The sequence below is a fragment of the Colletotrichum truncatum genome (assembly GCF_014235925.2).
Source record: "Colletotrichum truncatum strain CMES1059 chromosome Unknown Contig_0005, whole genome shotgun sequence".
Lineage (NCBI taxonomy): Eukaryota > Fungi > Ascomycota > Sordariomycetes > Glomerellales > Glomerellaceae > Colletotrichum > Colletotrichum truncatum.
The window spans coordinates 2,948,462-2,975,618 of record NW_027222402.1 but is presented as its reverse complement, the minus strand read 5'-3'; the positions used below and the strand labels follow the sequence as shown (position 1 = coordinate 2,975,618).

Sequence of the window (27,157 nt, the reverse complement as noted above, 5' to 3'; positions counted from 1 at the left end):
TATATTATGAGAAAGACAAAATTTAAAAATATTTTTATAATCTTCTCCTTATTTTAATTAGTATGTATAAACTTTACTATATTTTTTCAAGCTAAAACGTACTCTATTATAAAGCTGGTTATGTTTTGATTTTGTATGGGATATTCCTAAAACGGGTGATCCGGTGATGGGGGTAATCTGTTGTCTGGGGTGGGGTCCTACTTACTCACCTGTATGCGATGTTTACCCCCATCCTTACGTTGAGATCGCAGTCCCCAATGGTTTCTAGCACTCCCTTTAAATCTGTCCAAAGCAGCCGGCTACAGTCTCGGTCAACAGGTGTCGCGCGAGATGATTCAGATGATGAACTCGGTATCGATGATCTCCCATGGGAGTGGATTTACGAATCTTCCAGCTCCAATTCTTTAGACAGGGCTGATGATGATGGTACCGATGTTACCCGGAAACGCAAACGTACCAACGGCGAACGTCGCATCGTCGGGGCCACCTTAGGCACCTTCCAGTGCCACATAGGCGACTGTGTTCTTCTTAAAGCTGAAGGGTCTAAAGAGGCATGGGTCGCTGTCATTTGCGAATTCGTGGAAGACGATGATGGCGAAAAGGCAGCCAACTTCATGTGGTTTTCTACCGAGAAGGAAATTCGCAACAAGCAAAGGAAACGCTTAGATTTCTTGCCTGTATGTTTCTGATCTGCCAGGACGGTCACTCAATCTATATTTTAGCCGAGACTGATCTGCTTCAGAATGAGCTGTATATTTCGCCTTCGTGGGACGTTAACCCACTTGCCGCCATCAATGGCAAGGCAATAGTTTTGTCACTTGGAGAATTCTCCAAACAGTATCCATCCGGGAGGGTTCCCCGATCCTCGCCCGATCACGGCAAGGTGTTCGTTTGTCGCCGTGCATGCAACACTCGGACCGCGAACTATACTGAAGAGTTCACGTGGGAGGACGTATATCGAGCTGACGTGAAGGGCGTACACAATTTAATCCAGTTTGTCAAAACGCAGACCAGGTCGACGAGGAGGCGTTACCATGACAGAGAGTCGACGCCTGAGATGCCTTTTGCCCTTACAGAAAGCACTATAGGTGCTGTAACGCCAAGAAGGACAGTCAAGCCAGAGGCTGCCACACCCCGTGGCGGTCATTGCACACCAACAACGCCTTCGTCTCGTAAACGGTTCGTCCCCATTTCATCGTTCCTGCGTTGGTTGAAACTCATTTCTTCTTAGGGTCACGGTAAAGAAGACGTTGGAGTTTACACCACTGGGCACGCGAAAATTGGCGTCGACTCACCTGCAGGGATCTCCTTTTCAGCTGGCGCGATCCCAACTTCATGTGGCCTCAGTTCCATCCAGTCTGCCTTGTCGAGAGGGTGAGTTTTCGTTGGTATACTCACACCTTGAAGCAGCGATTGCAGATGGAACAGGAAGCTGCATTTACATTGCTGGGACTCCTGGTACTGGCAAAACCGCAACAGTCCGCGAAGTTATATCTCGTTTAGAGGACTGCGTGAGAGCCGACGAGCTGGATGATTTTATATTTGTCGAGATAAATGGCATGAAAATTACTGACCCACACCAGTCGTACAGCTTATTATGGGAGGCGCTCAAAGGAGATCGTGTCAGCCCTTCACAGGCTCTTGATCTACTGGAGCGGGAGTTCAACAATCCTAGTCCTCGCCGTACGCCGTGCGTAGTCCTAATGGACGAGTTGGATCAACTTGTAACTAGAAACCAAAGTGTCATGTACAACTTCTTCAACTGGCCTAGTCTGCGACACAGCAGGCTTATTGTACTAGCCGTTGCGAATACCATGGACCTCCCAGAAAGAACCCTCAGCAACAAAATTAGCAGTCGCATAGGTAGGCGTTTTGCTTTCTAGACTATCTATGCGAGCAGAGCTGATTCAATATCCCAGGCCTGACCAGAATCACATTTCCAGGCTACAATCACGAGCAACTGATGAAGATCATACAATCCAGGCTCGAGGGCGTACCTGGGAATGTTGTTGAAGCAGATGCCATCCAATTCGCCAGCCGAAAGGTTGCTGCGGTCAGTGGCGATGCAAGAAGAGCCTTAGATATTTGTAGGCGAGCTGTAGAGCTGGCTGAATATGAGAGCTGCGTTGACTCTGAGGGAGTGACTGGAAAGGGGCAGAGGCAATCAGAAGGGAAGAGGAAAACGTCCACAAAGGTCACGATATCAACTGTAAAACGGGCCATAAACGAGGCAACAACAAATCCGATACAGCAATATCTACGATCACTGGCGTTTACACCAAAACTTCTCTTGAGTTCAATGCTTGTCAGGATCCAAAGAAATGGCACGGTTGAGACGACCTTTGGTGATGTTATGGACGAATTGCACCGCATCATCAAATTAGACACATGCGCCTTAGACTCAGGCGTTATTACGGCCCTGGTGGGCGGGTCCATGAGCGGTCTAATGGCAGGTGATTTGAGCCAGGTCAGTGGAAGCGCTCGGGTGGCGGAGGCCATGGGACTTCCTCGTGTGGCAGTTGAACTGGTTGGGGCAGGTATCATTGTTCTTGAAGCACAAAGGGCTGAGAGGCCAAGTAAGATGCGCCTCGCAGTTGGGGAAGAGGAAATCAGAATGGCGTTTCGAGACGACAGTGAAGTCAGGGCCCTTGGTCTTTTTTTCTAGGTTAATACATCACACCGAACAAGATGCATGTCGATGAAGCAGAAGCAGTCGGGTATCAATTATTCTTCTCCTACTTCATCTTTCCAACTTCATCCTCTCCTTATAACCGCCGTTCAATGGTTGGCGTTTACTACTAAAACTTGCGTCGTGATAAGGTTGGCTGCCAAGCCACTGGATGAGTTTCAGGTGTGGCCTTCTCGTCTTGTTTCCAAATTTTGATAGTCTTATCAGCCTCACCGCAAATCAATCGCAAACCTGAACGATCAAACGTTGAGCTCATAATACCAGCCTCGGCATCTAATGATCCTGGCTGTGCCGTAGTATCGAGAGACTGGAATCGATGACCTGTCTTCCAATCCCAGAAACTCATCGAACCGTTATCGCCACCTGAGAAGAGCACATTCTCTTGATTAACGTTGAGAGTATTAATAATAGCGTTATGACCCTCAAAGTTCTGCATGAAGGCTCCCTCAGGACATTTCCATTGTTTGATGCTTCCTGTGCTGCCAGTCGCAAAGGTAAACTCTTGTGGGTGCGTGGCCAAGGCTCTCACACCCTTTTTGTGATGTGTTAATACGCCCATGGTCTTGCCGGCGGCCAAATCCCACAATCTCACGGTCGTATCTAAGGACCCGGTGATAACTTGAGGATCGGCCTCCTGGCATTTGACATCAGATACAGTCCCTGTATGGCCAGATAGAACATGAATATTGCTTCGAGTTCGCATGTCCCAAACCCTTGCAACGCCGTCTCGACCTCCAGTAACCAGGACATCTAAAGTCGGGTGAAGAGAAAGGGTGTACACACCGCTCAGATGTCCATGATAATGCCTGATAACCTTGTTGGTCTCAAGGTCCCAACACTTGACCATTTTGTCCTCTCCACAAGAGAAAAGATAGGGGTGGCGTGGGCTTACAGCGAGGCCACGAACCGTCGATATGTGACCCGTCAAAGTAAGTCGGAGTGATCCTGTTGCGAGATCCCAAATCTTAATGGTCCTATCGCCCGCACCGCTGGCGAACCACTTGTTTCCAGGCTCTACCGCCAAGCTTCGTACCCAGCCCAGGTGGCCGGAAATGACTCTCATCAACTTCCACGGAGGATGCCACTCAGGCTGACCCGTCTGCGTTGCTGAGGTGCCACGACGAACAAGACTGAGAGGCTCATGGGCCTGGCGCTGAAGGGGGCTATTTATTTGATCACTCTCGGCAGGGGCAGACTGAGTGTTTGTTGCGGTGGTGGCAGGGCCGTTCGTGCCTTCTAAGAGCTTCTGGGAAGACCTCTGATGTATAACTGCCTGTTCTACATTGGGCTGTGCTTTGATTCTCCGCGACTTAGTGGGAGGAGCCGGCTGTTTGGCGGCAAGAGCTGCCGGGAGCTGCTGGACGTTTGAATACTCGTTGAGGAAGCGACTGCGGACGGTTTCTGTGTTGCTGAGGCTTTCTGTCGTCGTTTCGGCGAACTCGCTCCTCTGTCGCTTTTTTGTCGACGCATTGGAGGACTCCGAGCAAAAGACCCTGGTGACTTTTTGGTTGTTGCCTAGCAGCGCTGCTAGAAGAGAGTCTTCCGGTGTGATATTCAAGTCGTGCATGGCGACTTTCTCAGTGTAGAGCTGGACAATTGAAGTGTCTGAATGTGCAGACAATATTTCTGCAGATTGAGCGGAGATACTCGACAGCAATTATTTCCTTGGCAGAGTGGTGATGAAAGTGGTGATTTCCACATAAAATTCAGATGCTTGTTGGTGATAGGAACAACTTCGCGAATGAAAAAACGCGTCCTCGTACCGTACCGTCGTGGGTGCACGGATCCTTTGCACGTTCTAGTCTTTACCCCAGTTTCACCCTTCCGCTGCTAGGTCCCCACCTAACGTGTTTATTTACCAATGAATTGTTCTCCCGCGCACATCGGATAGCATCAGTTTACAGTCTTACATTCACAGTTTGAAATATATAACGCTTTGCAATTATTTGTTGTTTATTATTGAATACATCAACTCTTTTTTTCTTCTTTTTTCTTTTCCCTGTTTTCTGATTCGTGTTCTAGAAAGGGGTCATTGGTGACCTAAATGCACAACATGGACGAGTCCGCTGATCGGTTTCCTCTTCACACAGCAGCACGTGAAGGTAAAGGTAAATGAAGCAGTATTACAAAAAGGGTTTGCAACTGTGTCTGACTGATTGGTCTATGCAGTCTCGGTTGCAGAGACTCTTATCAAGGTAAGATTGGATTTTAAAAGGGATTGAGCAACCCTGGCCGAGTGCTTTATTGGCGGTATTGACAAGTTACAGAGTGAGCCAAAGCTTGCCTCGATTGAAGATGATGATGGCAGGCTCCCGATTCACTGGGCCATCTCATCCAATAGTGTCGATATTGTGGCCCTTCTTGCACAACACCGAAGCTTTGATCCTGATGTTCAGGTAAGCTGATTCTTCTAAGATGTACCGTCACTTCTAAACGAGAAACAATCACTGCTGTGTATTAGCTGACCTCCATATTTATTTGACATCCAGGACGGCAGTGGCTGGACCCCGTTGATGATTGCTGCTAGTCTCAAGGATGGTGAAAGTCTTGTGAACCTGTTGCTGCAAAAGGGAGCCGATATCAACTTGAAGAGTAAGAGTGGTTAATGCCCTAGTTCCAAAGCACAATCGATCTAACAATCGGCGTGCAACAACCAGATCACAATGGACAGGTGAGTTCAGCCACGTTTGCTTTTGAGTCTATGTTGCTGTTTAAGTAGTTGACTTACTCCACTTAGAGCGCCCTCCACTTTGTCGCTTCTAAGAACAATTTGGATATCGCAAGGACGCTCCTCAGCCATAACCCCCCGGCGTCGACCAGAGTGCGCGATAAACGCGGCCAATACCCCATACACCGGGCAGCAGCTGTAGGCTCCGTGCCCATGACAAAATTACTAATCAAGCACAAGAGCCCCCTGAATGCCACCGACACCTCAGGCTATACCGCTCTACACCATGCAGTGGCTGAAGGACACGGTATGTAAACAATCAGCTTTAGCACTTGGCCAAGAGCTTACAATCTGATTGCCAGGTGACACGGCTGTGGAACTACTCAAAGCCGGAGCAGAGCTGCACAAAAAGGATGATGACGGTTGCATGGCCCTGGACTTAGCACCGGACAAGGAGGTATGCCAGCTTGCGCCAGAATGGCAGTGGAGATGCACAATAATGCTAATTAAAAATGCTATTCAGGTCCGTCGCTACATTGAACGTGCTGCTGAGGGAGAAGGCATAGATATTTGAGCCAGGCAGGCTACAACCGCCGCTCTCTAGGGGGTGGCATTTACCTGACGGTACGCTCTACTAAGTCGCGATACATAGCCTTGACATCCTGCACATCAGCACGAAGCTCTTCCACTAGTTCACTCTTCTCCCCGAGTAGCTCTAGCGTTGTCTGGTACCTCGAATTAATGTCTTCGACCTGAGCCTCTAGTTCAGTGACTCGTTTCGAGGCTGTCTTTCCAGATTCCAAGTCTTTCATGAGGGCGACTAGTTCTGCTCTTGCCTCATCTCTCTGACCCGAGATTCTTGCGAGTTCTTCACGCGAAGTTACCTTTTCAGCCTCCAGTCGACGAATGGCGGCACTCATCCTCTCCACCAACTGTACTGAAGGTCCTGCGGCAACTGTTGATACCGATACCATGTCCTGCATAATTTGTCTAGGTGATGAGGTCGTTTCTACACCGTCAAATAGGTCATCCTTTTCAACTACATGCGAGGTCGGCGTAGGGAGCGAGTCTGGGGGTAGATCAAATGAAGTCAAAGTTGTTGCTCCGGGCAGACTGGAGGTACCGAGCAGGACCGACGGCCTCACTGGGGTTTGGCTTGACAAACGCCTTCCTGGCGAAGAGCCTTCCTGAAACGCATCCACCCCACTCGTTGGGTTTGAAATTTGACGACCCTTTCCAGAGGCACTTTGCAATAGAAGTAAGTCGTTGCTCATAGTGCGCGTTGGTATGGACAATAATGGCGAGTCCGGCCGACTTTGTATCCTTGAGATGGAGCCCGCTAAATGGTCGTCCAACCAGGGCCGCCGGTCTGACTCCGTCTTTTCGGCCTTCCATGCCATCTGCTGCTTTTCGAGCTCGGCTTTGGTATGAATCAATGCAGTTTCAGCGGACTCTGCCTGTTTTTGCAAGGCCTCGATACGTGATTTGTATGCCTCGATGTCTCGCTGGTAGTTGGGGAATTTGCTAGTAAGCTCCTGCAGTTCTTCATCCTGACGTTTGCATCGTGTTGCCTGAAACTCGTTAGAATATTCAGAAATACAATGAGCCCGAGCTGTATTTTCTCAAGCAAGGGTAAGATATTAAACCATACCGTTTCCCTAGCCTTCTTCCTCATGTCTGATTCCCGTCGCAATGCATCGTCTCGCTCCCGCTCTAAATTGCCGAGGCGAGCAAGCAGGCTAGCCTCTATGCCTTGCCAATTCTCAGAAGCGATCGCATGTTGGGTCTGAAGTGTTTCCACTTGACGTAGGAGCTTGGCTTGAGAATCACCAATAGCACCAGAAGACGCCTCTTCCGCCAAGGCACGCATCGCTTCTAATTTTCCTTCCATGGCCTGAATTTCCGCTTTCATTTCAATTTCCATGACGCGTGTACGTTCCGCCGCACGGCTTGCCTTTTCTTCTGCCTCGGCAATGTTGGCTTTTGCCCTCTCAGCAACTAAGCTCTTCTCAACCTGCAAGGAAGCAACAGTCTCTTCAAGTTCCCTTACACGGAGTTTTTGCGCCGCCAGTGTCTCTTCGTTGGCCTTAATAACAGCTGAATTGGCTTGGTCTGTTGCCTTCCGAAGCTCTTCTCGCAAATTGGCTATGGTGAATTTGTCAGCGGCTGCCTCAGCTTGCAGAGCGTTCAGTTCATCTTGCATCCCATTAAATCGAAACTGCAGCTCCTGATTCCGTTGTTCAAGCTCTTCCACGCGGGTTGCCCGGGCATGTAACGGTTCCAAATCAGCCATTGCCCTTTCATAACGAGCTCGCAAATCGTCCAGCGCCTTCTCATCTCCGGCAATCTGCGATCTTAGTTTTCTGATAATGGATCGGTGTTTCTGCTCCGTAGCAGCTAAGTTCCGACCTTCCTCCATTAGCAATACAATCTTCTCATCTTTCTCGGCAAGCTTCCGCTCTAAGCTTCCAGCTGGGGCCGCAGCAGCAGATTTTCGGGCGGCATCAGTCGCATCTCTTGCCAAGTATTGCACCTTAACCTGAAGAGCCTCGAACTGCTCGACATGCCGGTGTATCTCTTGCTGTTGGTCCTTCGCTGCCTGTTGGGATCTAACCTCAAGCGCTTCTATCTGAGTCCTGAGAGCATCACATTGGCTGCATCCATCATTGGGCTCCACTGCAACCCCATTTATGCTAGCACTGATTGGCGACGGATCGGGTGCTTTGCTGGAGGACCTGATTGGACTTGGTTTCTGGGGATCATTCGCTGTCTCATGGAGTATTGTTATAGTGCTCATGCGTCGTTGGCTGTCCTGGGATTGTCTTGCAGAAGTTATCTTTGTCTGGCTGTTGTTCGATGTGTTCGTTTCTGTAACTGTATCGGTGACAGCAGCTGGAGCGGAGAGAACGTCGGAGGTTGTATTCTCAGTAGATGCATCATCGTTTCGTGGAGTAGCGGCATCAGGATGACCGCCGTCAACACTCAGTCTAATGTGGGAATCCGAGGTAACGATACTGTTGTCAGATGAGTGAGCAGTCTTGGAGGCCATAGCTTTGGCCAGGCGTTCTTGTAGGCGGTCATTGGTACGACTGCTTGTCGAGGATCGAGCCGGTCCTGGATCGCAAGAGCTGTCAGCCACACATCCTTGAGTAGGCTTAGGAGAACTGATCGTGCCTTACCAATTTGCTGTGTCGGCTCCTTGGCGGGTGTTATAGGGCGTGGAGGAATTTGCGAGGTTTGTTGGTTGTGGCCGTTTTCTCCTTCGGCGAGGATATTATCAAGACGAGCTTCTACGCCGGCGACGGCTTGTTGGAGGAAAGACCCCCATCGCGACGACTTGGCGGGTGCTGCCATGATGGATGATTATGTGACACGTGTGAAGAAAAGTAACAACAGGATCATAGTATACTGTCTAGGCCTGCTGGCTGTTCCGAGGGGTGATGAGCATGGACATTTCGAGTGGAGGCCAAAATGTGGCCAGAAGTTGAATTCTATGTTAGTGCAGCAGCTGGCTGGCGGTCCCAACGGGCAACGAGCTGGAAGGCAAGTGATAATGGTAAAGGTTAGTTGGTTAGAAACAGCGAAGAAGAACAGACTGATCCAGCAAAACCAACTCTGCGTGTGCAAGCCGAAAAGCCAAATGGTGGTTTAGCTTAAGGGAAAGGACGCGGCATGTAAGGGAACCGGAGCAATATCGGTTTGGGATGCACGCGATGCAGTTGAATCTTACGTGGAACATACCCCAGAAGGAGCCAGAAAGATACTTTTCAGAGCCCACACCTGGACCGCAGTACTTCACTCCTCGCCTAAGTACATGAAGCTCACTGCAAGACAACCGGAACGCAGTACCGAGGTGGGGCTAAAAAGTAGCGCCTCCTCAGATCAAGTACCCATGTCAGCCGCTTTGGTAAGGGATAGCCAGGTCTGGGGCGTTACAGCATGGCTACAGTTCCAGCCACAGCTACTGATCGCTGTACTCTCATCCCTATGTATCATTGGGGTGACCAACCGTTATAGCACATTGTGTTTCTCCTCCACAATTTGGAGGTCCGACCTCTGGGTAGTAGGATACGCGCCAGGCTGGACCTTACACAAGATGCCTGTCCAGGCAGTACATTGTTTGACGTCATCCTAACCTCGGGAATTCTCGTTATGCGTCTTTGGCTGTCGCTGAGTCGTGCTTGCGACGTGCTAAGGCCACCGAACACCCAAACATCGGGCCTGGCTTCAAATAACACGCTGATTTGCTGGAGCTTCTCAGAGAGCACACAGGTATCATCTATCTTGTCCAATAAGTGTCTAGGCTGAACTTGCATATGTAGAGACACCTTACCTACGAAATTCTTTTGTTCTGTTGAAAGCCATTAACCAGTTCCATTCCGTTGTTATTCTCTGCCTACTCCAAATCCCATGACATGGCTTTTGGCATTTGTTACCCTTGCTGCTTTGTCTGAATTGCTTGAAAACGTCCAGTTCTTCTAGGCTACCTCCGGTCTCAGACAGATCCATTATTTTTGAGGATTCCTTCCGGACGACCCGAGGCATTGGAACGCAACCTCCATCTTATCTTGTCTTTCCGATCAAACGCCTCTTTGTTCGTTTTATCCTTCTTTCTAACTTGTAATTTGATTCCCAGCTTAGAACTCGTTGATTGAAGGGTGGCACCCTATGGAAAGGAAGTGACTAAAATCTACTTCAAGTAGTCTTGTCTGATTCTGACTTAACAGCCGTAGGACGCTGTTCAGCGATTTTGGTCCGGACACTTATCAACCCTGTATCCGCCTTCCCACTTCTTCACTCTGGCCGAGCCGCAACCCCGATAAAGGCCGCACGCATTCAGAAGTTTTGTTTGGCTTGTCTCTGGGTGGCCTGTGGGGATTTGCATAACTTCGTTCGACCTTGCTTCGACTTGGCCCGCGCCAATTCCATCACTCAATTTTACCATGGCTTCGTTCACTTCGTTCAAAGCTTTACGCTTCGCATACAACGATGGCATTTCGGATGGGTACTGGGGAGAGAAAACATCCACATTGAACTTCTGCGAAGAGGTGAGAGCCGGTTCTCGCACCGACATAGGGAATCACCCAGATATTACTCTCGATCGTTGCTTACTTTATCCAAGGACTATGTTGTGTCTTACTATTGTGCTGAAGTCTGCAATGTGAGTTAATAGCAGACATTTCGCTTGGCGGCCTCTTGTATATCTGCTAACATTCCACCGTTCCTCCAAGACGTTAACGAACCTTCTATTCCTGTGGCTTGGTTTGAAGGGCATATCCAATTGTGTCTCTCAAGGACACCCTCGCATATTCTTTGTTGCGTTCCTGGGTTACGTTGTTGTCGGCCTTGGCTCGATAGCCTTCCACACTTCACTCAAGTGTATGTTGTATCTTCCACCTCTGCAAACCTGCGACAACTCTCCCCTCATGACAGTGTGTTCCTGCTTATGCGCATTTACTTTAGATCTTATGCAACTAGTGGATGAACTTTCTATGATATATACCACTTGCCTTATGGTATTTGCTACATTCTCATACTCGAGGTCAACCCAATTTGTGGCATTCCTGGGCAGTGGCCTCATCCTTCTTGCCTGCTTCATCACAGTATGTGACCTCTCTAGAAAGCCTTTGGGAAATCAACTTGTCATTCTTTGCAAACGGGCAAACACAGGTTAACCCGAATCCAACTAGTCTTACTACCACATTACAAAGGATCCTAACTTTCATCAAGGCTGTTATGCAGCCCTCACAGCAACGGTAACAAGCGGCTTTACCTGATATTACACCTCCCTCGAGTTGAGACCCTCGTTAACCTTTTACAGGTCGTCATTCGTAGCTTGTACGTAATGGAGACGCAACTCAGGCCAGCCCTCGTCGCGAGAAACGGTGCAAAAGCTCAAACGATACTTAAGACTATGTGGATCATGGTTGCCACTGGTCTGTCGAGATGAACTCAGTCAAAAGTGAAGGAAGAAAATTGCTGATTCGGATGCACAGGGCTGGGAGTGTTTCTTGCCGGGTATATGATCTGGAATCTGGACAACATGTTCTGTACCCAGATTCGAAGGCTGCGGCGGCAAGCAGGCCTGCCATGGGGGGTAGTGCTTGAAGGGCATGCATGGTGGCATCTAATGACAGGTCTCGGTACGTCGTGTTCTCCCTTCCGATAGCTTTTATGCCCTCGTATCTGTATCTGGTATCACTAACTGGCCTGGTTATCAGGAGGTATGTGAAAGTCACACAAAACCGCACCCTTCTTTACCAGCAGGCATCAGGGATTGCAACCCGAAGCAGGAGCTAAGCTAATTGCGCTTCAGCGTACTACTATATCACGTGGGGCATATGGCTTCGTAGATGTCTCGAGGGCCAAGAGAATGAGTACAAACTGGTTTGGCCAAGGTCGCTCGTCTCGGTCCCTGTTGTTCTTAGAAGTAAGAAGGACAAGTAGAAGCCGTCAACTCCTGTATTACTCATGAATGATTGACCGTGGTTCCAATCATGGGATGTTCAAGGGCATTGGAAGATTTTGTAGGCACCATATTATTGGGGTCGGTGGTTTGCTACGCTGGCGAAGGTTCGTATTTACCACGCATTTCGAAGGTGTGGTGATGAACTTGTACATGGGCTGGATATACATGTAATGCTGGCTGTTGATGTTGTCGGACAAGTAAATGCCCTGTAGAAACTTACATGACAGCTATGTAAACTTTGCAAATGGAGCTTTACCTGACCTGATTGTTATACCTCGCCCACGGATCCCTTGGACAAATAATTCCACATTTTGAGGTCATTAAAAAGTAGCTATTCTGGTCAATGCTGAAGGAGACGCTACGTCGAAAGTGCATAGAGCGACTCGAAATGAGGTGGGATCTCATGGAACTCACTTGGCGACTATCGAGTGGTAGCCGCTCTGTGAGCTTAAGATCTACCGGTAGCTGGAATATCCACGGTTCACATCCACTTTGGGACAGTCGCACCTTCTGTCTTGCTACACCTGCCCCACCTTTCATGAGATTACATAACTGAACACAACCCCCACCTCAAAACGAGCTCTAGAAAAGCACACATTCACGCTCCTGACAAAGCATCAGTCATTTATTCGTACCAAACTTGTCTCAAGCAACTCCACGGCCAATTATTTCTTAAACACCTTTCCCCAAGGCAGCGTTGGAAATACTCCCATTACGAGAACAATCACACAGAGACAAGCTTGTTGCCATGTCAATTCCTAATCAAGCCCTCGAAAAGGTAGGACAGGAACACAACGCTAGGCGGATCCCGTGGCTGCGCTCATGAAACTTTAGTTGACTCACATCATTTCTTCACATATAGTTGATCCGTGAGATCGAGAGCCAAGCAATTGTAGCTCAGCAGCAAATCGGCCAGACTCGTACTCAGATGACATCAAGGCAACGAGAAATGCGGATGGTACGCCTAACCTTGGATGAGGTGTCGACTTTGCCCCCCAACGCAAGCATTTTCGAAGGCGTTGGCAAAATGTACGTGAAACCATCATGCGAATGGAAGTGAGAATCGCTGACTTTGGGTGGATTGGGGCTTGAAGGTTCGTCTCACTGCCTACCCCGCAACTGACGGACAAGCTCGAGGGTCAGATCAAAGAAAAGGAGGTCGAAGTCGAGAAGTTGAACCAGAAGCTGCATTACTTGGAGACTACATTCAAGAACAGTCGGCAGCACATCGACCAGATGCTTAAGGCACAGTCGTGATGCATAGGCCTTCAGGATAGGCAAGAAGAGTTGCCGAGGACCAAGGAAGTCAAAGGAGAGAGGAGGGCCGTTATTCACTACAGCGGATGCCTGCTATGCCGGAACAGCACCGCGAAGGATAGCTCGGCAAAACGTGGAGACAGTGGCATGCCTTCTTGTCGACAAAACTATGTCAAAAGGCTCGCATGGTCGTAGAATTCTACTGCAGTTCTGCCACCCCAAGTGAATCCCATCAAGAAGAGTACATATATTACGGAATATGTCCGGGGGAAAGGTGCTTCCTGCGTTGCCGCCTCATTTCGTCCGGTTCGGGAATGGATATGGCAAAGGACCCAGGCAGGGTTGGGTGGAATGAGAGAGGAGCGAAAGATTTCAGAGGAATGCAGGTTTGTTTGTGCCGACGGGCTTTGGAACTTGGCGTGAATAAGATGCTTTCGATGCCCGCATTCCATTCATCAAATGGCTACATAAGGGTCACGAATTAAGATAAGTGGCAACAGGAGCAACATGTATCTCAAGTTTAGGGCCTCGGCGGCTGCAGAGGAAAGAGAGCCAGCTTACTGCGTAACTGCTACGCTTCATTCTGCCTGCTGGGCAGTTTCAAGAGCCGCCGCTTCTAGTGTCCTTTGGCGCTCTACAGGCCCAAACACGGAGGCTTTACGACCTTTCCACAATGGAGAAATGATGACAGGTGGCAAAGGTGGAGCTAGATGTTTGGTAGAGCGCAGATGCCAATTAAGGACAAGGCAGCAAACCAAAATTCGCTCCCTATTGGGCAGATGCTTTCCTTGGGTGCATCAGCCGGGCCAGCCCTGTTAGGCAGGAAGAGTATTGGTAGCCTGTTGCACTGCTGCCTGGTGTACTCAAAATATTTCTAATGACCACAGGCAAACGGCAGCGATTTTTAAAGTATGGAAATGTTGTGGTTTTCCGAGTAGGCCCTGGCCGCTGAAGGACGAGAAACATTCACAGGTCCAAAGGCCCAGGTTAGAATATTTTGTGTCGTTGATTTTGTTAGAACACGGACGAAGCAAACAGGCCAGAATGCAGACTGGGAAGGACCTAGACGGTCCTTGGATGCAGTGCCAACCAAATCGTTGCACCATGTCCCCATCAAGCCAGTCATATCAGGCCTGTCTAACGCTGAATGGAACCATGGCGTTCCGACCTAAGGAGCTTAAGCCACCCGTAGTATCTTTGGCCCACACCGTCAGCAGCCGTGCAGCCCTATGGCAGGGCGCTAAGACGTGCAAGGTTAGCCGCTGAGAGGGGGCGGCGAGTTGGTGTGCGACTGCGGGCGAACTGACGAATAGTCGGCTAGCTAGCACGTTCAGCCCCCCGGGCAGGACACGCCGATGATCGTTCCTCCCAGCTATCAGGTTCGCTTTCCCACCACTGCCATCTCTCAGTTGTGTCTCTTTGCAACGGCCTCCCCTCCCCTCTCGCCCCTCCTAACACATCTGAAGGTAGTGTTCCAAGGTAAGTGGGCAGGTGTGGCAGGTAAGTTAGGGTCCTTGCCTACCCTTACATAGGCATCCCCATCACCGGTCCCCTCCATGCCACCCCTCCTCTTTTCCTTCTCTAGTCGCTCGCTCAGTCTGCATGCGCCAGATTAGAACTAGCCAATATTAGCACTCGTTTTGAACCATGTAAGCCGACATGTCGTGCAATGGATCTCGCCAGGCAGCCTAAAGCCCTAAGCCGGAGAAAACATAAAGGGCCTTTCACCCTCCCGCCCCCAACCCCTCCAACCCCTCCCGCTCTCTTCGTTTACTATCACGCTATTCTCTGCTTCCCCTTCAACTCACTGCCCCGTCTTTAGCGATATATCGGAAATAGATATCTGCGCGGCTCAAACTGGTTGGTTGATTGTTCATACCCATTGCACATCAAAAGGTTGCTCAATCATTTGGCGGAGCCTTTCTTCCTTTCTATCGCAAACATAAATTCCGCCATGAGTAGTTACTACTCGGACGAGGATGATCTTGACATCCGTGTCTCACGGCGCCGGGCTCCCTCGCCTTCGCCTGTTCACTATGTAGAAGCGAGACCGAGACCTCGCAGCTACTTCCCTACAGCTGCTCAGCCCAGTTACTTGGTCCCTGAACGCACCGTTATACATACCCGTACTAGATCCAGAGAACGTTCTCGTGACCGTCGCTCTTCTCCTCCTAGCAGCATGGCTCCGGCCCCGGCCCCGGCTCCAGCACCTGCACCTGTTATTATCAACAATCGCATTTACAATGAGCATTCCTCGGACGAGGAGGATGACCGTCACATGCAGGTGTACGGCTCTCGTCGTCGTTCCCGTTCCCGTTCTCGCGCATCGCACTCGCATTCTCGGTCCCCTTCTTCCTCTTACATGACCCGCGAGGAATATGAGGCCGAACGTGCTCGCCAAGAGCTACAAGACCTCAGACTCAACCAGGCTCGAGAAAAGGAAGAGCGTCGAGTTCAGAAGGAATATCGAGAAGAGGCCGAGTTACAGCGTGCCAAACGTGAATTAGACGACATTCGGGGCCGAGAAGCTCGCGCTTCCGAAGAGAAACGCTTCAAATCACAGATTGAACTGGAAAAGTATCAGGAGGACATGCGACTGGCAGAAGAGGCCAAAAAGCGGGACAAAGAGGCTGCTGATGCAGTGGAGCGCTATAAAAGGAAGGAAATGGAACGCCTAGCCAAGGAGAGACAAGAAAAAGAGGAACGCGAAAAAGAGTTCCAGAGGCGACTACAGGAAGAACGTCAGAAGGAACTCAACCGCCAAGCCAAGGAAAAGAAGGAGAAGGAAGAACGCGAGAAAGAGTATCAAAGGCGTCTCCAAGAAGACTTGATTAAATCTGGTCTCGATGAGAAAGCAATTGCGGCAATTTTGAAAAAGGAAAAGATTCCTGAGGTGCCTAAACCAAAGCCTATCCCGGCTGACAACACCCTCGTGGCTGCCCAGCGCCCGACCTATACGCGAATGGCTCGAAAGCACCTATCTATTGAGACCTTGAGGACATATCGAGTGGAATGGGAGCTAGATACCGTAAGTGAAAAACCACCTCCCTTTCGCTAATATATGATTGCTTACGTCGCTTAGGACCCAGAATACGTGCTTATCAAGCGATGGGTGCCTGAGTGGGAACAGGACAACCTGTGGAGGCATACGAGGGCACTTCGTGAAAAACGCTCATCCAAGTTGGTGCTGGAAATCGAAGACAAGAAATCTCGCCGGCATGAACCAGAATTCGAATGGGTTAGGAAGAAGAGCGAGCGCAAAAGGAGCAAGTCCCCAGCACTGCTCATGTATCTCGCGGGGGCGAAGCCGGCTTGATGTATTCCATAGACCGTGTCGATGCTCAGGCTGTCATCGGACGATGCGCATGTAAAGTGAAGAACGAACTGACGACGGAACTATCGAGGTAAGCAGAGGTAACAAGTGTCATTGGATATTACGTCACAGGCGAGGTGCCCGCCAGTAGTAGTCTTGTGTCTATTTGTTTATTTGTTTTTATTTACAAAGCGAAATGAGATGGGATTTGTCAGGTGTGGAGTTAAGTGAGCGATGCTATGGCTCTGCTCTCGTCGTTAAGCCGATAGACCATGTACTCTCAGCTCTTCTGATTAACTCTTCATACACAGTCCAAGCCAATGCTGAACTCATCGCCTTCCTACTCATACGAAGCATCACTCCATCCATAAGTGAACGAACGCCCTCCTCCATGACCATCTTGCGGCAAGTTTGATACATGTTTCGGTAAATGGATGGCTGCAGCTGGATTCTCGTTTTTACGGCATCGAAAGGATTAGAGATGACGGAACAAGCGGCACCGGCCATGATGGCGGAGCTAAAATTCACCAAAGTTGCATGTGAAGTAGTGATGGTGCCTGATTGTCTGGAATTACTCTTGAAGGATACAGCGCTGAGCTGCTTCTTGAGCAGCTCATAGAATAAGACATACATGCCTGCATAAGGGGCATCGCGGACGGCGGTGGCGCCGAAGCCGGAAAAAAAGCCCCGGAGGCCGGTTGTTTTGTAAATATCGGTGGAGGCGCCGAGTAGAGATTGGTAGGAGTATAGGCTGGACTCATATCGAACCTTGATGACGGTCAAGGGCATCAAAATGAAGCCGGCAAAGGTCCTAGCCACGGCGCCGGCAACGAGGTTAGCTGACGGAGTGAGAGTCGGCAGCGACGACGAATGAGCGCCTTGACTAGTCTCCTGGCCGAAGAGACGAGATTGGGCAACATGTTGGCGGATGGAGTTAAGAGAAGTAAAGTAGAGGGCCGATCCAAAACCAGTTCTGAGAGCTGAAGGTACCGTGCCACGCCAGAGGGTTTGGATTTGGTTGGGGGAAGCAGCCACTTCCGTAAGGTAAGACTTAAGGGATCGATGGCCAGACTGCTGCACCCTGGTTTTGAGTAGGTCCAACGGTTGGAGCAGCACGGCCGAGGCGATACCAGAGCCCAATCCTGCAACAAAATGCCGAGCTGCGTAACAAATCAGTATCGACACTGGAATCATCAACAGCATGAATTTGTTCAGAAAAGTAGCGAAACAACTTACAAGACTTTGAGCGCCCCGGGTTCGCCTGTTGAGACATGGGGGGTATGGTAAAAATTAGGTGGACAAGTGAGTAGCCTTACAAGAGGCGGTAATGGTGCTGGCCCGGTTTAGAGTACTGAACTAGCGGCTCTTGATGGAAATTGGGCGCACGCTCGGCGAATGCGGTTTATGGATGAAAAATATTACTGAGCGCGGGCGCCATTGTGTTGCAATTGACGTGTTAAGACGTGGGACATGTAGTAGGGCACGTTCTGCGAGAGAGATACGAGTGAGACGCCCTTCCCAGGCGGATGACATGCGGCCTTGCCAGATGCTTTCTAGCCTATTCAGGTCACGCTTACATAAAGTCGAGGACTTGCATGTAAAGGCATGTCAAGGTTGACACGCATTTGCATAGGTGCCAGCCAATCACCACGAGCTTTCAATTTATGCTATTATAGAGTATGTATGAAACCGAATTTATCTGAATCCCTGATCTTCCGAATTGTCGTTACACATTCAATGTTATCAATTGGGGCTGACCTCAAAACTGATACCCAGCCAATTCTGTGGCAGTGGCAATTGCGCATTAACCATGGTGGCACATGACGCATATAGCCAATCCCTCTCGGCTCATGTATGACTTGAAAGTCAAGAGAGAAACCACTTCATTTCCTTGATTAGATTCCCATCCTTGTGCTATACGAGCATCGCCCCTCGAATCCTTGTGAGCAAGTCTTATACCATAGATGAGGAACTTCACCACAAGAGCACGGGGATGCGTGTAGATGCTGAGCCGTCCATTCATTGTTTGGCCCCGTGGACCTTATAATCTCCAACAACGGATTCAAGGCGGCCCGATAAGAGACGGTGGCGTTTGACAATGTCGACCCATTCGGACTGTTTAGTGACACCTTCTTGATCATCTCCGAGCCTAGCTAGTAATATGCCGAAGTCTCCTCCAAGTCTACCCAAACTTCCCGAGCAATATAAAACCTGGGTCAAAATGCTATCACGGGCGGCCTGGTCCTTGACAATCGGTAGGTATTCGGAGAGAGTATCCAAAAGCATTTCAACGAGGTGGAGAGGAAAGGTCGAAAGGGTCGATGGCAGAGGCTGAAAAGGATCTTTTGCGCCACCGTCTGGTTGATTGGATTGAAGCCCGGTGCCGGGGAATATACTCTTGAACATAGACACAACACCAAAACTGTGCTCGCGGAAAATTTCGACGTATCGCTTCAAGTACTTTTCAGTCTGCTGACCACCAGACCAAGACTGGGTGCTGGACCCTTGCTGCCGGTGCCTCTCTTCGTCGGCTAGCTCGCGAAGAGGCTGCAGAGCCCCAAGGGTAGCATCCAAAGTAGCCACGCGGCAGCAGAGAAAAAGGAGTGAAAGTGTATGTTCCTGTGAGTCGCGGCTGGCGGAACTCATGGAAGAGATATCTGGGAGAACTCTTCTCAGCCAGCTAACGGTACGAAGGGAGGCCGCAAGCTTGAGCCCGGGTGACTTCAATGCCGTGATAAGATCAGCCGTCATCTTGATGATGGCTTCATCTGCCTGACGAGAGACCAAATCAACCAGTGGGGAGTCTGGGTATAAACCATGAAGTCTCCGTATGTGAGCATTCAGGTCCAAAGCTGAGGCGTAGTTAGCTGGGGCCGTGCTGATGGCTGACGAAAGTAGAGTGGGTAGTTCGAGGATGTCGACGAGTCGCTCAACATTCCGAAGTAACAACAATGCACGTTTCCTCTCAGCTAAATCCTCGTTATCACCAGACTTGCTGTAAGTGGTTGAGAAGCGAAGAGCCTCTGAATCGAGCCTGGGAATTGCATTGCGTAACTCTGCAGTATCTGCAACAAGGGTGGGCAGTGCGCGGGCCAGAGTGGCATGGTGTGACGCCGAGGCGATGACAGATTTGTGAGATCGCTTCGATACGCCCTGGAGGGAAAGAAGAAGTGATTGTGATGATTTGGCTAGAGACTGTGGCTCCGCTGAGGCCAGTGATTCCAGTTTCTGGTTGGCGAGATGGGTTAGATATGCTAACTTGGCAGCTCTTGGTGTTGGGTTCGAGTCGGCCACCAGAGCCTGCCGATTATCGAGCAAATCAAGAAGAATATCAGCCATAGTTCACCGGCTAACGTCCCTCGGAAGCGGCCGTCACATTTGCAGGGTGTCAAGATGTACTCAAAATGGCGGATTAAGATACAGGTGGTCAGGAATTCTGGCAAGGTGGTAGTATAATTCGACATACGTTACCCCATGGTCTGCGCACAGTGATTGACCAATCAGTACACCGCCTATCAAGACTAAATGCAGCTAAGGGGGTCCATGCGACTTGGTCAAATGCGCTAGGACAGGACAGTTTGAGCTTTATCAGTGTACCTTACGTAGTAGAATTTTCAGCAGCTGCCGCGGCGGCTGGGGTTGAAAGACTAGGTGCTGGCCGCGTGACGCGACCATGGGATGGCTACTACTCAGCCCAGTGTCCCACGAACGCGAGTCTGCTGCTGATGCTAGACAATATCTTCAAATTATGACCAATGTTGGATGACCGGACAAGCCAGGCTGGAAGCCCACCTGCCACAAAACCCAAGTACACGCTGGAACTCTTATCTGTTTCCGTAATGCGATGAACAAGTGCTTATTCGCACAGACAAAGTCACTGTGACTTTACGCATTTTGCCCCTGCCTGGTGTCCTCCTTGTTCCAGGGTCCTTCCATATCTAGCCTAGCCGCCCCCAACAATTCTCCAAAAAGCCATCCTTTCAAGTCCCCCCCGCGCCTTTCTGAAGTCGTTTTCTGCACACAAAGCTCACACGATATATTAGGTCACTTTGTTTTGTTCAGCCTCGTTGGCATCGAGCAGCTGACAGGCGCGATGAGAACCGATCTCCCTTGCTGAGATAATTAAGATAACAGCAATTGTGAGCTTTTAAACAAACAAGTCCCTTTTCCGAACCGCTCGAATACGGCGAAACCTATCGTCAACCCTATCTTCGTTCTCTGGTCCCCCTAGTCCTCTCGTCGCCGAGTCTTCATACCAGACAAGCTAGCACTCAAAAAAAACGTCAAGGGGGAGAGTCAAACAAATAATGAAGGACCCTTTCTTTCTAGAGCCTTTTCCATGGCTCGTTAAGGCAACGCAGCCTTGGGCTGACTTTCTCTCTCTCCCCTCGTTGCCATTACATATACACGAAGTCCTCGCCGCCAGCGTCTTGTACTCCGTCATTTATTACCCATTATCACCGTTGCTTTCACGCTTGATTGTTGGCCGCAGATATGTCGATTTGCCTAGGAAGAGAAGAATCAACTGGGATGCCCATGTCGTTTCCCTTGTGCAAAGCGTTCTTATAAACGGCCTGGCTCTCTGGATCATGTTTGTCGACACAGAGCGCAGTGAAATGGATTGGCAAGCTCGTATATGGGGCTACACTGGAGCCGCTGGCATGATTCAAGCTCTTGCTGCCGGCTACTTTCTCTGGGACCTAGTTGTCACGAGCTGCAATATGGACGTTTTTGGTATTGGGACCTTAGCTCATGCTATCAGTGCCCTATTCGTCTATGCTCTTGGTTTTGTAAGTTACATTGTCACTGGCGACTGTTGCTTTACCCTAACGTCTTTTTATCACAGAGGCCTTTCATCAATTATTACGGATGTATCTTCATTCTTTGGGAGCTCTCAACGCCCTTCCTCAACATCCACTGGTTCTTTGACAAGCTGGGCATGACCGGTTCCCGTCCTCAACTATACAATGGCCTGATGCTTCTCTTCACCTTCTTTTCATGTCGTCTAGTATACGGAACGTATCAATCAGTTAGGGTCTTTTCCGACATCTTTGCTGCTATTAACACAAACCCTATTCTTCCCCAAGAGTATATCAACCCCGAAACAGGCAACACGCCCACCGCTACTGGTGTTATGAGATTCGCCACGTCAACGTCTACGGTTCCTGCTTGGCTTGCTGTCGCATACCTCGTCAGCAACATCACCCTCAATGGGCTGAATCTTTACTGGTTCATTATGATGATTCGTGCCGTCCGCAAAAGGTTTCAGCCGGCCAAAAAGACCGAACAAGTGACTCATACCGAGTCAGAAGCGACCAAGACGATTTCCACCGCTGGACAGACTCCTCTTCGCCGACGCAAGGCTTGAAGGGAATGCAAAGCAGCCATTGGTCTCTAAACCGTGATCAAGCGTTTCCTAGCATCCCACCACTGTCTGCAGGTACTTATTCAGTTAATAACCATCAGGACGTATCAACAATCAAGCACATTTTGCACTCGCACATTGGATCAATGCAAGCAAGCCTTGGAGTTAGTGCACTTTTTTGCTCAAGGGTTCTTACTTCTGCTCTTGATTGTTTCGTGGGTAGTGTCTCGTAGCTATCTCCGATTTAGCAAACGCCTTGTTATTCTTGCACCAGCAATAAAACTATAATTCGGGTCCTACTGCGAGTTGGGCGTATCAATGGCGCGAGACTGAATGTAAACAACTACTTTGTAAATTAATGCAGGGCTTTCGCGGTTCTTGAAGGTTGTCTAGTTCAAGATAACTGCTGGAGTTTTAGGTTTTAAAGCCATACTACTACGGGACAGCTGCACTTTCGAAGTATGAACGAAATTGCAGTAGCAGGTTCTTTAAACCTTTCAAGGAAGGAGGTGGTAGGGACACAGCAGTCAATCACATTTTCACAGATTTTGAATTCTCCAGAGCGTGGGTAACTGTCGAAAAAGGAGGGAATGGCAAAGACCATGACTTGACTGATCCATTTCAAAGTTCTCAACCCCTCGTGTTGTTTCACTACAACGACAAAAAATAGTATTAAGTACATCTATATTTGTGAGGCTGGTATGACGGCGGTGAGTATATCTGCAGTGCAATTATGCTATGCAGGGCGTGTCCAGAAAGGCACACCACCATTATAAGACTTCGCTCGCTCCGAACCAGAACACACAGGCTATCAGATACGTGAATGTATGCATGATTAGAAACCGAAGGGGTTGTTGGGAGCTTCATAAGATCAGTAAATAATGTCGGGCTAACATGGGTAAAGTACGCTGGCTTACTAGCTTGTGAGAGGTTTGCCCGTCGCCCTGTTGGCTGAGGCATCAGCTTTTTGGCGTCACCCGTAACACCAAATCGGACTGGGGGTGGAGGTCCTGTCTTTTGTGGTTGCAAAGGTTGAGTTAGAGAAGGCATTGAGCTAGCACCGCCAACGTTGTTGAACCCCCCAAAACCCGTCGGTTGAGGCTGGAAGGCTGGCATCCCTGTGCGCTGTGGTTCCATGGCGGGCGGTAAAAATGAGTTGATGTTGCCGGTATGCTGGGGATTGAATCCCTGAGCGGCCCCAAATTGTCCTGAGAAACCGGTGGCCTGTGGTTGCATCGGGGAGAATTGACTTTGCCTCTGGGGATCGGCGAAGGGGCTCTGTGCTGGTGCCCCGGTCATCATCGGTTGCATGGATTGCATAAATTGCCCACCTGTTGGTTGCATGCCCGGATTAAAGCCCATAACGCCTGGGATAGGCTGAGACTGGGGTACAGGGTACGGGTTCATCTGCGACTGCGGCATCTGTTGCTGTTGCTGCTGCATCACATATTGCTGCTGCAGACGCGCCTGGTTCATCTCGTTCAGGCTCTGACCTGGTGGTGCAACTTGAGTTTGAAATCCAGTCATTTGAGGTGCTAGGGGTGGTGGTGCAAACGCACTTGGCTGAGCCGACTGAGGAGCTGATAACGGACGTGCGGGCGGCGGAGGCATCAGTGAACCTGGGCCCGAGGAGGTTGGAGGAGGTGCAGGCCTTTGCCGTTGCATCGATTGCTGCGGCGACTGCGCTACGGAAGGGCTCGGTCGAACGGTGGCAAAGAAGGATGGAGTAGCCCCTGTTGGTTGGGGAGCTTGTGCCGGTGGGTGACTGACTGCTGGGGTTGACGCTGGGGGTTGGGCAGTTCTCTGCGGCTCCAAAGGCGTTGTTAAGAGCGATAGCTCCTGCATTGAACCAGTCAGCGCTGGTGCCTGTGGAATTGGTGTAGCCTGTGATACAGGTTCAGCAGGAGGCTGAGAAGCCGTTGCTTGTATCGGCACAGCAGCCACTGCAGCAGCAGGTCGTGGTGGCTCTTGTGGTTGCTTCATAGGCTTTACATCCCAGGCGTCGTCATCGAAGCCGCTGGCGCCTTTCTGACCACTCGCGGGGATTGCTGATGCTGATGACGGCGATTTTGACACAGTTTCTTCAACTGTGCCATCGTCCTTACGAGAGAATGCCTTAGGATCCACGACATCACTCGTCTGAACAGCGGGTGCTGGCCTGCCCTTCCTTGTATTGTTGCGCAAGGCACCGCCAGGGCCTGAAAAGAGACCCCCAGACGAGCCGTCAGTTTCGACAGTCCCCTTGTCGCTGCCTTGGGAACGTACACGACCGTACTTCTGATCCAGAGTACGCATGACCTTGATGATGTCTCCCTCGCGGAGACCCAGGTTACGAAGCACAGAGGCATCGACATCGGGAAGCACGCTTTCGTCCATAGAGTCCTTGGAAAATGCTTGCGCGTAGCGCTCACATAGGCCGACCGCCACATCGCAAGAGAGGAAAAACTGGAACCAGTCATACTCAGGTTTCTGCGGTTGTCCAACGGATGCGCCAATTCTGTCGACAGGAGCCGAATCCCTGAGTGCCCCAGCTTGTGAGGCTGCTCTGGCCTTCTTAACGTTGGATAGGGGTTTGTCCTCGTCCAGTGAGATACCAGTGATGCGTTCGACATATTCAAGGTCCTCTACCGACATCTTGGCTACAGGTACCGCGATCTTTACACCGTTCATTTTGTGCAGATTGATCTTGCCATCCTTGAGCCCAAGGAACTGCGCCTCGACACTAAACGATTTGGATCGATCAGTCCATGTTCGAACTTTGGATGCATCCGGTTCTACGGTACACCATTAGCATAAGCAAATGACTTAGTTTGGGGAGAGACATGTAGTCTCTACTTACTAGATTTGCGACTTTGGCCGCCGCCTTCGCTTCGTCCGTTTTCGCGTTTATTCCGCTGCCCATAGTTATTACCATTTTCTTGTGCCATAAGACTACTGCCTCGCTTTGGTAGAGGCATTCCAGGCCCTACCTGCTGTGAGCTGTCTCTCTGAGCGGCCTTGACAGCCTCCTTTGTCAACCTTATCTCCTCCAACCGATTTTGCTCGACAGTTGATTTGGCGGCGTTCAAGCCAGCGTTGCCACCAGGTGGCGTGACAGAACCTGTTACTTCGATATAGCTGCTCGGCACAACACCTTCTTTTCCGTTTTTGATACGTCGAACCTGCCACCATTCCTCGCTTTTGGTGTCGTCAATGATAACAACATCATCGCCAACAGCGACTGTTACTTCATCGTCACCCTGAGCCATGAAGTCGTATAACACCTGCCCTTTTTTCTGGCCTTTTCCAGCTCCTGCAAGAATGACTTCCCTCAAGCCTTCGGCCCTGACCGCTCCAGCTAGTTCGCCTAGAGCGCTTACAATTTCCTCAGCTGTATCTTTGGCACCGGCGTGAAAGTCTACACTTTTGCTTGGCTTGACAAGCTCGAGGAAGACGTGTTTGCCTTCGCGGGAGTAGTGTGTCATCTTATCGGCTGTCCATTCTTGTGACGGGCCATCCTGGGCACGTTCCGGAGCAATCAAAATGGTACCAGTGGCCAAGTTGACACCAAGAGTGGTGGGCATCTTCTTGCGCTTGCCCATAACGGAAACCATCTCATTGATGTTGTACATATGGAAACCACCGGGTGCACGATAGGGTGGTTCCTCAATCTCGGGAGAATCAGCGTACAAGTGAGTGTCTATTGATCTCTCAGATCGAACGTGTGCCGGGGCAGGAGCTGCTTGGGAGACCGGCCTGGCCGGCAGCGCAGGACTTCTTACAGGCTCATCATCTGATGGTTCTGAAGGAGACTGTGGCGGAAGTGGGGGAGTAGCAGCACGAGGAGCAGAACGTCCAGCCATGACTCCTGCCAGAGCCGCAGCAGGGCTATTCTGCTGCAAGCTGGTAGAAGAATATGCAGATTCCGGTCTTTCCGCATGATTGTCGGTGCTCGTGGTAGCAGGTATGGAGCGCATTGGCAGGGCCGGAGGTGGCGAGGGCTGAGCAACAGTCTCCTCTGGCTCACCTATCTCGATATAATTGGAAGGAACGAAACCATAATCGCCGTCTCGTCCGACCAAAATCCAGTCAGGGTCTGAAGTATCGAACACATCGATAACAGCATCTTCGGGGAAGGAAAGCTCTTCGTCTGTCTGCCGGGTGTATTCGTACAAGGCGCGAGCTTTTGCTACGGGTTGAGCCTGCGGGTCAAGTTAGGAATAAGAAGCAGCAAGAAATTGGACAGTGTAACAGAATCAACTACCTCTTCAACATAGTTGTTTGGGATGAGACCCTCGGGCTCCTCGTCGTCATCAGCGCTGGCCTTCTTTTTGGCCTTCCACCAGTCATCTTCGGAATTCTTCTCCAGTATGTAGAGCACATCGCCGTCATTGATTGCAAGCTCGCCTTCAGCTTGGGGCGCATAATCGTATATGGCTTTGTAGACCCCTAAGAAACCCATGGTGTCCGAAGCCTTGACGAGAACGGTTTACCAGCAGCGTTCAGAGTAAAAGGGAAATATATATGTAGATGCGATTGAAGCGCCAACCATCAGAAGGTGGTATGATGTCTTGTGTACTCTATTGCAAGGGCTAGCACGGTTCGTAGAAGGCCTGCAGTTGTGTGCCGGTGACCCCGGAGGCGGCGAATCTAGAACGGGCAAACTCGGTTGAATCAGGCGTTTAATTGTCGAGGGGCCTCCTAGAAATGAGCGAATTGTTAGGTCAGCTCCGGGTGGAATAAATAGCAGTCGAAGGTGAGATAGAAGATGAAGAAATTCACGCAGGCGCGATGCAACGTGAGATTGGGTCAGCGTGATGTCCGTAGCCATAAACCCATTTACGACACGTAAGGGCGAACCGCAATGGCTGGTCAGCGCAGAACGACGCAAAGTTATTCCGAGGGCAATGTAGGACTGGCCAGGACAGAACTTCGCAAGGTAGTTGAGGGGCGGGAAGCTAGAGGGTCATGATGCGATCGATGGTCAGGGTCAAGGACAGATGTGACAGGCTTACAAGTCAGGAGAAAGCAACAGCTGTGCAGCGTCTTTCCAGTGTCGCATGAGCCTGTTAATTTGTAAAAAAAAAAAAACAAAAAAAAAAACGGGCGATAACCTAAGACGGAGGCGGAAAAGGCTGCAGCAACCGCAGCGAGAACGAAGGTGTTCAAGATTGGCGGTTTCCGCTACCTCGGGCGTTGGATTGTGGCGATGGTGTGAAGACAGCCGGAAACCAAGGAAGGCCAAAGCAAAGTAAGGCGACCTTGGTGAAAATAAGCAGGACGCTCGGTGGTATGTACGTTAGGTGTAGATGATCGTGGTGGTGACGGTAGTGCTAATGGCGAGTGGCTGATGTCAGGAAAGCATTATCCTCATCTTGCGTGGAGTTGGTGCATTTGGGATTAAGTCCAGCAGGACT

At 50.2% G+C, this 27,157-nt stretch overlaps 11 protein-coding genes across 11 annotated transcripts; 6 read left to right on the top strand and 5 right to left on the bottom strand.

Annotated features, from left to right (window-relative positions):
• Positions 1–257: 257 nt before the first annotated feature.
• CTRU02_208875 (origin recognition complex subunit 1 (ATPase)) lies at positions 258–2,665 on the top strand (the record flags this gene model as incomplete). Its single annotated transcript, XM_036724707.2, has 4 exons — positions 258–677; positions 743–1,179; positions 1,232–1,863; positions 1,920–2,665. The coding sequence occupies 4 exons, from the start codon at positions 258–260 to the stop codon at positions 2,663–2,665; spliced, it is 2,235 nt and encodes a 744-aa protein (XP_036583339.2).
• A 133-nt stretch (positions 2,666–2,798) lies between these two features.
• Positions 2,799–4,256, bottom strand: CTRU02_208874 (putative WD domain-containing protein; the record flags this gene model as incomplete). Its single annotated transcript, XM_036724708.1, has 1 exon — positions 2,799–4,256. The coding sequence occupies one exon, from the start codon at positions 4,254–4,256 to the stop codon at positions 2,799–2,801; it is 1,458 nt and encodes a 485-aa protein (XP_036583340.1).
• A 486-nt stretch (positions 4,257–4,742) lies between these two features.
• Positions 4,743–5,931, top strand: CTRU02_208873 (ankyrin repeat-containing protein; the record flags this gene model as incomplete). The annotated part of the gene is made up of 6 exons (XM_070205158.1): positions 4,743–4,797; positions 4,859–4,884; positions 4,957–5,085; positions 5,179–5,281; positions 5,464–5,664; positions 5,720–5,931. The coding sequence occupies 6 exons, from the start codon at positions 4,743–4,745 to the stop codon at positions 5,929–5,931; spliced, it is 726 nt and encodes a 241-aa protein (XP_070061233.1).
• A 40-nt stretch (positions 5,932–5,971) lies between these two features.
• Positions 5,972–8,711, bottom strand: CTRU02_208872 (M protein repeat protein; the record flags this gene model as incomplete). Its single annotated transcript, XM_036724710.1, has 3 exons — positions 5,972–6,928; positions 7,009–8,471; positions 8,537–8,711. The coding sequence occupies 3 exons, from the start codon at positions 8,709–8,711 to the stop codon at positions 5,972–5,974; spliced, it is 2,595 nt and encodes an 864-aa protein (XP_036583342.1).
• A 1,589-nt stretch (positions 8,712–10,300) lies between these two features.
• On the top strand, positions 10,301–11,804 carry CTRU02_208871 (Alkaline ceramidase 3; the record flags this gene model as incomplete). The annotated part of the gene is made up of 8 exons (XM_070205157.1): positions 10,301–10,405; positions 10,480–10,518; positions 10,589–10,736; positions 10,821–10,960; positions 11,048–11,113; positions 11,179–11,293; positions 11,354–11,500; positions 11,671–11,804. The coding sequence occupies 8 exons, from the start codon at positions 10,301–10,303 to the stop codon at positions 11,802–11,804; spliced, it is 894 nt and encodes a 297-aa protein (XP_070061232.1).
• Positions 11,805–12,574: 770 nt separating this feature from the next.
• On the top strand, positions 12,575–13,083 carry CTRU02_208870 (prefoldin subunit 1; the record flags this gene model as incomplete). Its single annotated transcript, XM_070205156.1, has 3 exons — positions 12,575–12,604; positions 12,689–12,855; positions 12,921–13,083. 3 exons carry the CDS (start codon positions 12,575–12,577, stop codon positions 13,081–13,083), a joined length of 360 nt encoding a protein of 119 aa, XP_070061231.1.
• Positions 13,084–15,037: 1,954 nt separating this feature from the next.
• CTRU02_208869 (uncharacterized protein) lies at positions 15,038–16,399 on the top strand (the record flags this gene model as incomplete). The annotated part of the gene is made up of 2 exons (XM_036724712.1): positions 15,038–16,111; positions 16,166–16,399. 2 exons carry the CDS (start codon positions 15,038–15,040, stop codon positions 16,397–16,399), a joined length of 1,308 nt encoding a protein of 435 aa, XP_036583344.1.
• A 234-nt stretch (positions 16,400–16,633) lies between these two features.
• CTRU02_208868 (solute carrier family 25 member 38 protein) lies at positions 16,634–17,590 on the bottom strand (the record flags this gene model as incomplete). The annotated part of the gene is made up of 1 exon (XM_036724713.2): positions 16,634–17,590. The coding sequence occupies one exon, from the start codon at positions 17,588–17,590 to the stop codon at positions 16,634–16,636; it is 957 nt and encodes a 318-aa protein (XP_036583345.2).
• Positions 17,591–18,415: 825 nt separating this feature from the next.
• CTRU02_208867 (Dor1-like family protein) lies at positions 18,416–19,735 on the bottom strand (the record flags this gene model as incomplete). Its single annotated transcript, XM_036724714.1, has 1 exon — positions 18,416–19,735. The coding sequence occupies one exon, from the start codon at positions 19,733–19,735 to the stop codon at positions 18,416–18,418; it is 1,320 nt and encodes a 439-aa protein (XP_036583346.1).
• Positions 19,736–20,703: 968 nt separating this feature from the next.
• On the top strand, positions 20,704–21,764 carry CTRU02_208866 (TLC domain-containing protein; the record flags this gene model as incomplete). The annotated part of the gene is made up of 2 exons (XM_036724715.1): positions 20,704–21,186; positions 21,243–21,764. The coding sequence occupies 2 exons, from the start codon at positions 20,704–20,706 to the stop codon at positions 21,762–21,764; spliced, it is 1,005 nt and encodes a 334-aa protein (XP_036583347.1).
• An 832-nt stretch (positions 21,765–22,596) lies between these two features.
• Positions 22,597–26,202, bottom strand: CTRU02_208865 (cytoskeleton assembly control protein sla1; the record flags this gene model as incomplete). The annotated part of the gene is made up of 4 exons (XM_036724716.1): positions 22,597–22,622; positions 22,679–24,535; positions 24,601–25,942; positions 26,005–26,202. 4 exons carry the CDS (start codon positions 26,200–26,202, stop codon positions 22,597–22,599), a joined length of 3,423 nt encoding a protein of 1,140 aa, XP_036583348.1.
• Between the last annotated feature and the right edge of the window lie 955 nt (positions 26,203–27,157).